Genomic DNA, 8285 nt, shown 5'->3' with positions numbered 1-8285 from the left:
AATCTTTTCAGTGCTATAATAATGCTATAATTGTGTACTTAGCTCTCGCTACACTGTGTTTTATAACTTAAAAAGGAAGTATTTTGTGAAATTTAGAGTGAAAGCATAATGAAGGGAAATAATTCAGAGACAATCTTGAAAAAAGTACTTTATTTCCTCACTTTTAATAGATTGTTATTGACTTCCAACAATGACTTATTATTGAAAGCTACTGAAAATTGAAATTAATGTATTTTGTACCCTATAATAATTTAGGTCGATATTGAGACATAATGTAGAATGAACTTTCGTTTTTAGGTCTGTACACAAATATGCTAAAGATTGTTGTTGGCGGTCCAACAAATTGCACAAGGGTTTGAGGCACGTGATGAAGATGCCAAGCGCATGCCCCAGCAAGCTTTTTTGGATTTCGACAGCAACGAAATGGAAGTTTTAAGCTCAACATTGTGACAACCTTTGATGTTAGAGGCCATAATGATAGAGTATTGTTCGGTTATATGAAGCTTGTATTAAGTTCATACGTTCTCGTTTGTACATTCAATCGCTAATACTACACACTATCAGGTACAAAGTAATCGCCGCATCTCTAAAAGCAATGTCCTCTTGCCACACTCACTGTCAGTCCGTTACAGTTGTTATGCAACAATCGCAGCCAAAAGCATAGCAGAACCAACCAACAAACACCACGAGAAAAAAAAACTTCACTATTCACAATAAATAGCGGACAACAAGAGTGAAAAAAAACGCCGTAAAAAAAAAGAACTCAACAATTCAACGATACCTTCGCTAAATGGTTCGGCGATTGAAAGATGAAGATTAGCACACTTGAGGACAGGATTTTAGCCCTCCCCGGTGCAGCACGAAAGTTCTGTTCGGGTTGTGTGCGAGTTCCAGAGTGCACCGCATAACAGTAGCATCAACAACAATAGGAGCAGGAAAGCGGGAAACTCCAACACGTCTCCTGCCGCTTCTACGTCAGACAGAAACGTGGCGGAAAAAGTCCGCCGGGGGTCACTGCACCGTTTCGGTGAAAGAAACAAAAAAAACCCAGAAGCGCGATTGTTTTTAACAAACTCCCGTTTTGAAAAGGCCACCCCCCCGGGGGGGTGCGAAAAGCAGCCATAGTATACATGGGTACTACCGGTATAAAAAGCATATTTAGTGAAGCAGCCAGCATGAAGCCGGTGAAGAGGGTTGTAAATGTGGTCCAAGTAAGTGAAATCGCGAAATATGTTACAAATAACACCACACACAACACCCTCGATGCGCAGGTCTCTCGCCCACCAGGATGGATTATCGGCGCCATTGCTGTGTTGTTGGGGAGACAAAGCGAGCAAAACTGCTTGCGCGCGCGAGAGAGAGCGGGAGAGCGAGAACGGGGGAAAACAGAGAGGATGTGTGTGAGAGAGCGAGAGCGAGAGAGCGAGTAAAAGAATAGAATGATAGCGTGAGGGGTGTTTTACGCCCTTTAATGCGACCGAAGGTGTTCCGTATTTGTGCATTTTTCTGTTCTGTTTCTGGGTTTGTTTTATTTTATCCCTCGATCATCATCATCACCATCCCCGGTGTGGTGCTTGGGAAGGATTAAGAATGTATTCGTTTTTTTTCATTTTACATTAAGGTTGGGTTTTTCGGGGGGCGCGAGTTTTTGTTTCTTCTTAAGCTCCTCCAAATGGCGCCCCACTGGTCACTTTGATGGGTTGAAGTATTCGAACAAAACACTCGAACGCGCATAAAGTTGCCCCTTTTTTTCGAGGCATTCGGTGAGAAAGATTAACTGAAGGATGATGCTACGAATGAATATTTCGATGGAATTAGAAGATCATGTGAATCGCCGATTTTATTAGGTGAATATGATTCCAATTTATGCAAGTATTTAAGATCAATTGGGTGAAAATGAAAAAACTTTATTAAACTTTGCTTATATTTTGCTGCAATTATCATGCAATTATCATGGTGGTCCGATAGTTTAAATCGAAGTGGAGCTTTTTTTTACAAGGCTCAGGGGCAAAGCGCTAAATCCCATTAGGAACGGTTCTGCAACACTCAGCTACGTAGGGTTAAAGAAAAGAAAGTTAAGCAAAGGCCAAACTAAAGCTAAAAAAATCAAAAGGGTTGACCTAGGCTAGGACTGAAAGAGGTTAACAAGCGCTTGTTGTAGTATCAAAAAGTAGAAAAAATACCTCATGCAAATACCATCGTATTATTGTCGTTTTAAGAAAAACCATTCTGATTCTGTTTTGAAGTATCCTTCGTATTCATCCGTTGGAAGTAAAATTACGAATTTTTTGGTTACAAAAGTTAAATGTTTAGACAGCATCGGATAACTTTCTTGGCCTCTACAGTAGGTGTAACGTGGCACTTCTGACAACTATCTGCCAAACGGTGGAAGTTATAAATTCCAAAGGTTGAATATATTATTATATTTATATTTATTTATTTTATGATTTATATATCCGATTAAAAAATTGAAAAATTGACCACTTTTCGGGACACATCCTGGTTTGTAATCGTAAAAACAAGAAAGCTTGTCCTTGCAAAAATATGTTTTGTAATTAAATGACTGCGTGCGATGACAGAGACAAATATTTTGATTTTTAAAAATTTAATTTTTAATTATATTTTTAACATAAAGTCCACCAAAAGTTTGAACCGAGTTTAAAGTTTAGCTCGCATTTAAAATTTAGAGTCGGCGCTTCTGCATTTTCGGTGTTTGCCTTCCTAGAGGAGCATCTCATGAGCTTCGAGGAAAGTTTACGATAAAGTAGACACTACAAAGACATTTTAAGCAACGACAAAATCGAATTTAAACCATGCAGAGTGTACTACATTGAAATACGAAATTTATGTAGGCTGTATGTTTAAATTTCAAGAAAAATACCTTTTTCAAAGCTCCAGGAATATTTGGTAGAAAATTCCCAACAATTCACCGACAATAAATGGAGATTGAACTTAAAGAGTATGCAAATACTAATAAGTTTAAAATTTAAATATTTAAAGAAAAAAGAAGTACTTTTGAATGTGTGCACTTCCATACAAAACACTTCTAGATTAATATACAAGATAGGTAGTTCCTCTTTTTTTTAAATTCCTTTTGACATTTATGTTAAGATGTTGTAAATGTATTCATATTTTCCACAATTTTAATTTTTTTTTACTTTAAGGACATTTTAATGAGAGATAACACACAACAAAAGAAAATTCTGTTTAATAAAGAAGAAATATAAACAACAATATGAAAATTTACAAAATTAAAATCAATGAAGAAATAATAACATTCAAACAATTCAACCTAGACAACAACAAACAACATGTTAAAGGATTAACTCACATTGAAGAATAAACAGTTTAACGAGAGAATCAAACCATCAGATAAATCACCATAATCTGGTTACTGATAGCGCAATAGATGGGGGACTCTTTCATCTGAAGTTAATACAAATCGTCTAACAAACACAATTGCTTTCTCCATTTTCCATGTTGCTAATTGCATATCATCATCATCTCTACATCACTCGCCTTGTCTCTTTGTATTCCCTTCCTGTGGGGCTTCTGGATATCAGTACGTTTACCATCTTAAATACTTTATAAATATGCACTTTAAAGCTTGCGTGCCGCTGCCCGAAAGGCAATCCGGCTATCCGTCGCAATGCTTTCGGGTATCGACTCGTCGCCTATTTGAGTCGCCTGCTCTTTGGTCCCAATTCTTTGTCCCATCCATGTGCAATGAGCCGTACGATGGGTTTGCCGTTACAGTAGTATGGTGCAAAAAAGGGAACACTCCACGCCGCCTAGGGTTGAGCGGCCATCCATACCGGTACAGATGAAGATTTACGATATGATAACGACAGTGGCAGAACGAAATGTAAACAATCTACAACTATGTAGGTTCAAACCGCCCATCCGGTGTGATGAAGATGCACCACCGTGTGAGATGCCGTAGATTGACAGATAACATTCACCAGTGCGTGCTCCGGAGTGTTACGGAATGTGATTACGTATCGTCTCATTAGTCCCTTTGGAACCCAACCCAGGATGAGCCTCAGATGAGTTAGTTGTGACGCTCTTCCCTTGTCCAATCCCTGGGAACCGGTTGGTGCAAAAACGATAAATGTCGTGTCAAATGCGCTTGTCAAAACGGTGGCGGTGGTAAATGTCCTGAATGATTGATATCGGGATGATGATGATGCTGTGCGTTGAATTTAGCTCAATCCGAAGCGATGCACTATTTGTCGACCGTGCAAAAGCACCCACAAACGATCAGTATGGTTATCATGAAAATTTAATTAAGTGCAAACCTTCCCAAAAGGACCGTTCTGCATCTATCCGTTTGTCAGTTTACGCGCACCACGGAGGAATAATTCATTTTCAGCTTTTGTCCCCTTTTTGAGAACGCTCGATGCTGAGGAGAAATTGCTGTTTTACAGTTCTTACAGACAGAATAGAGAACACCATCGCACACGCATACATTGTTTCAAGGGTAAATATTGAACTGTAGCTAAGATAACAAACACCACTTTGTTGGATGGTGTTTGACGAATGAGGATGAATATCCTGGGAAGATTGATGCTGGAATCTGCTGTAGGAAATGGTGGAAAATTTGCCTCTTTTGCTGGATTTAGTTCTTAACCATGACGCATCAGGCTAATGGATAAATCAATAGGCATATTTAAAAATGTTTGCACAATTTGTTTGTCTTTCTAACGCAAATGTTTATTGATTGTAGGTAAAAGGTGAATTTAGTGCGTTATGAAAATATTAAAGTTGTTAATCAAATAAATTTTTTCGCAAACTTTTAACATGCAGACAGTCAAAAAATGTTTCATTTGTTTAAACTTCATCGAGCAAAAACCTTTGTCTGCGTTACCAACCGTTACAATAGAATGAGATAACCGTATTTGGTTGCTATGGTGAGTGGTTAAAACTGCTGCAAGCATCCAACGGTATCCAACCCAAAACCGTCAGCTTCTCCTAGCGTTCCCATGGTAACAGCCGAAAGTGGCATCACATTTATTTGGAGCAACCGAAAGTGTACAGAGCACTCCCGGCCGTGGTACTATTTTAATATTAATTTGAAAAATATCGTTCCTATTGTTTGTTTGCATTTAGTACGGCCACACTGCAGCTCTAACTGGCTGACTGACTGGCTGACTGACTGGCACGGACGGACTGTTTGTTCGGCAGTCGTCAACTCTCCCCCAAATCGCTCCTGCCACGTGTGCCGCATTTGCTTATTTTGTTTCTCCTTTCACACTCCTCTCCTTCCATCGCACCTCGTCTCCTCTTCTAGCGTTGACGTTGTACGACGAGGGAGCTTTTTCGATCGATGGTGATCAGCTTCATGGCGGACGCCAATATCGTCGATTGGACCGAAGCGTACACTGTGTTTGGATACAATTTGGGTTACGAATTCGTCCGAGGGGAAACCATTCCATGCGAGACAGGCAGAAACAATAATAACGAAACAAAATCACCATCCAGCGGTGGCCACGGACAACTGGCCAGCACACACATACACATACAACGGGCAAACACGTGGTACACACAGGAAGACGGAGGAGGGTGAGTAGCTGAAGCTGGCCATAGCCAGGCCATGGGCAGGCCATATTGCTGAGGGTGAAAAAAAGTAATTAACATTCAAGTGTACGGTAAACAATTCGTCGGTAAACGATGCGAATGCTGCTGCTGAAACGATGGAAAATTGACAAATACAGCGCGAATTAGGAAATCGATGACGCACCTCGCACTGCGTAGAGTGCCGGAATGATGTTGTTTGGGTGGCCCCGTAGTGAGTGAGGTGTTTGGAGGTTGGAATTGGGAATTGGGTGTTGAAGTTGATTTTATCGCTTAATATTATGGCGATGGTAACGAAAATATAAGTGGCTATTATTTTATTAATTTGTTCTGCTGTTTTATAATTTTTTAGTGAAATTACTGGTAATAATTTGCAGGAAAAAAACATAAACCGTTTATATGCACCTTCATATATTCACATATTCCAGTAGCGCTTTGTAACGTTTCTTTTGAATACCGTTTTGATTCATCCTTCTTCCGATAGTAGCGCCATAGTGGAGAAAAATAAAAGCTTCCATTCGGATACGAGCGCCACAGTGGATGATAGCCGAAGCTGCTGTCTGTCAGAAACGTCAAACTGCATTGTTTTGTTTTGCAATCGAATCACACTTTTCTCGCTAGTTCCAGTACTTTGTTTATTACACCGCGATCGTTAACAGATTTCACATGTTTCGAATAGTCTCGTCCGGCGATTCGCTTCTACGTGCGTTTGCAGCATTAAATATTGGACGCCAAACTGCATCGATATGTAGTGCACCGAAGAAGTTTGTTATCTGCCACAATAAACCGGCAAACGAGGAATATCGTGCCGGTGCATTACTACAACCCGTCGTTCCTACATTATGTAATGTACGGCAAACAAGTTTCTTCAACAAACGTAAGTAGGGTCCTTGTTATTGAACTGCTTTCTGTGGACATGCAAATAATTACACCAAAATCTGTTTGTTTTAGTTCCCGCGGAGCAAATATGGAAGGGTGTAATCTCTGTCAGTAATGCCGGTAAGAAGCGAGGTCGTGGTAAAGGATCGGGACGCATCACTGCGAAGGATCTCAATAGGGGACAGATGATTGGCTACGGTAAGGCTAACATCGTATGGCCCGGTTTGTCGGCACCGGTCATACGGGGCCGCGAACTGGTACAGCAACAAAGGCTCCCAGAAGACAAAGAGCGTGAGGCAAAGTTGAGACGCATCCGCGATGAGATGGTGAATTTCAAGCGGCTCAAGTTAAGCCCGCTCGAACGCGGTTGGTCTGGTTCGAAAATGCCTGGCCGTAGCATCGGTCCGCCGGATACGATTGGCGAGGATGAGTTCGTCGGATTTGACACGAAGTGCCTGGAGCTGAAGGCGGTAGTCAACATGAAAGGTAACCATGGCCGAAAGCGACGCGTTTCTGCGATGGTGGTAACGGGCAATGGGAACGGTTTGGCCGGCTTTGGATTTGGGAAGGCAATCGAGGGACGCGCTGCGTTGCGTCAAGCGAAGAACCGTGCCGGTCAGAAGCTAATGCATTTCGATCTTTGCAATGGACACACGGTTTTTCACGATTTCCACTGTCAGTTCGGGGCCACGAAACTGTTTGTCGAGCGAAAACCAGAGGGCTTCGGGCTCAAGTGTCACCGAGCGATTAGAACCGTATGTGAGGTGCTGGGCATCAAAGATTTGCGCGCCAAATGTGAAGGGTCCACCAATGTACAGCACGTGGTCAAAGCATTCTTTATCGGATTGCTTAGACAGAAGGATCATCAACAGATAGCTGAGGAAAAGGGTCTCCATGTGGTGGAATTCCGGCCGGAAAATAAGAACTTCCCGAAAGTGGTGGCTAGCCCGACCGTGTGTCGCACCGAACGGGAGCTAGAAAATAATGAAATTCTCGACTTCACACAGTACTGTATGGATGGCAAGATTCAGCTGCAGAAGAAAAAGCTTCCTCCCTTCTACACTAAATTCCGTTCGTGGGAGATTTACCTCAAGAAGCAGGAGTATCTACGCAATCAGGACAAGGTGCGGCTACGGATGATGGCCGAGACGGGCGAGGTGCGCAGCTATCTTACAGAAAAGTATCCCGAATGTAGGATGGGACCTGGTCCCAAGGATGAGTAAAGAACGGAGGTGTGAGAGAGTGTCTTTAATCCTAAATTAAAATATTGACGAAGCGCGATAGCCTGTGAGTTTGTAGCGTGTCTTGCCGTGAGAGGCAAAATAACAACTACGGAAAAGTGTGCAAGCATGTTGCACAAATAAAACAAATTGTATTAAAAATAACGTTGTCGTATTTTTTTACGACTTTCTTCAGACAGATAAGTCTTGTAAACTCTAATCCCTCATTGGCCTTACATTCGCCAATCGATCATATCATCTTTTCTGGTATTGGATCCAATTACTAATCCTTAAATAATTGTATTTAATTAGAACTGATAAAATCCTTAAAATGTAAGAGAAATCTGTAAAAATGTGATGGGAAACCTCATGCATTATCATGAGATGTTTCGTTGATAAGGTATGAAATTTGAAAGAATTTTATCCATTTAAGTATATAATGTAGGAGCGAATAATTTTAATTTAAAAGTAGATGTTTATAAAGCCATTCTTTTTGAATTTAGATAATAGTTGATAGCATTTGGAAACACTTAAAAAATAAACGATTTATTTGGCAGCCCAAATGTCACACGGCAAAATGACACATGAGCTCACATGTACTCACCTGCCCCG

The 8285-nt window shown here is 41.0% G+C and overlaps 1 protein-coding gene across 1 annotated transcript; it reads left to right on the top strand.

Annotated features, from left to right (window-relative positions):
• The first annotated feature begins 6140 nt into the window (after positions 1–6140).
• Positions 6141–7838, top strand: LOC125760563 (28S ribosomal protein S5, mitochondrial). Its single transcript, XM_049420814.1, has 2 exons — positions 6141–6451; positions 6526–7838. Exons 1-2 carry the CDS (start codon positions 6241–6243, stop codon positions 7674–7676), a joined length of 1362 nt encoding a protein of 453 aa, XP_049276771.1. The 5' UTR covers positions 6141–6240; the 3' UTR covers positions 7677–7838.
• The last annotated feature ends 447 nt before the right edge of the window (positions 7839–8285 follow it).

Source organism: Anopheles funestus, chromosome 2RL (assembly GCF_943734845.2).
Source record: "Anopheles funestus chromosome 2RL, idAnoFuneDA-416_04, whole genome shotgun sequence".
NCBI lineage: Eukaryota > Metazoa > Arthropoda > Insecta > Diptera > Culicidae > Anopheles > Anopheles funestus.
The sequence above is the reverse complement of the archived record's forward strand: the minus strand, read 5'-3'. Positions and strand labels throughout refer to the sequence as shown.

Excerpts from the sequence above, each read along its gene's own strand:
- LOC125760563 (XM_049420814.1), top strand. The coding sequence starts at position 6,241 with ATGTTTCGAATAGTCTCGTCCGGCGATTCGCTTCTACGTGCGTTTGCA. Across the intron at positions 6,452-6,525 it reads AACAAGTTTCTTCAACAAAC|TTCCCGCGGAGCAAATATGG; the intron begins GTAAGTAGGGTC and ends TGTTTGTTTTAG.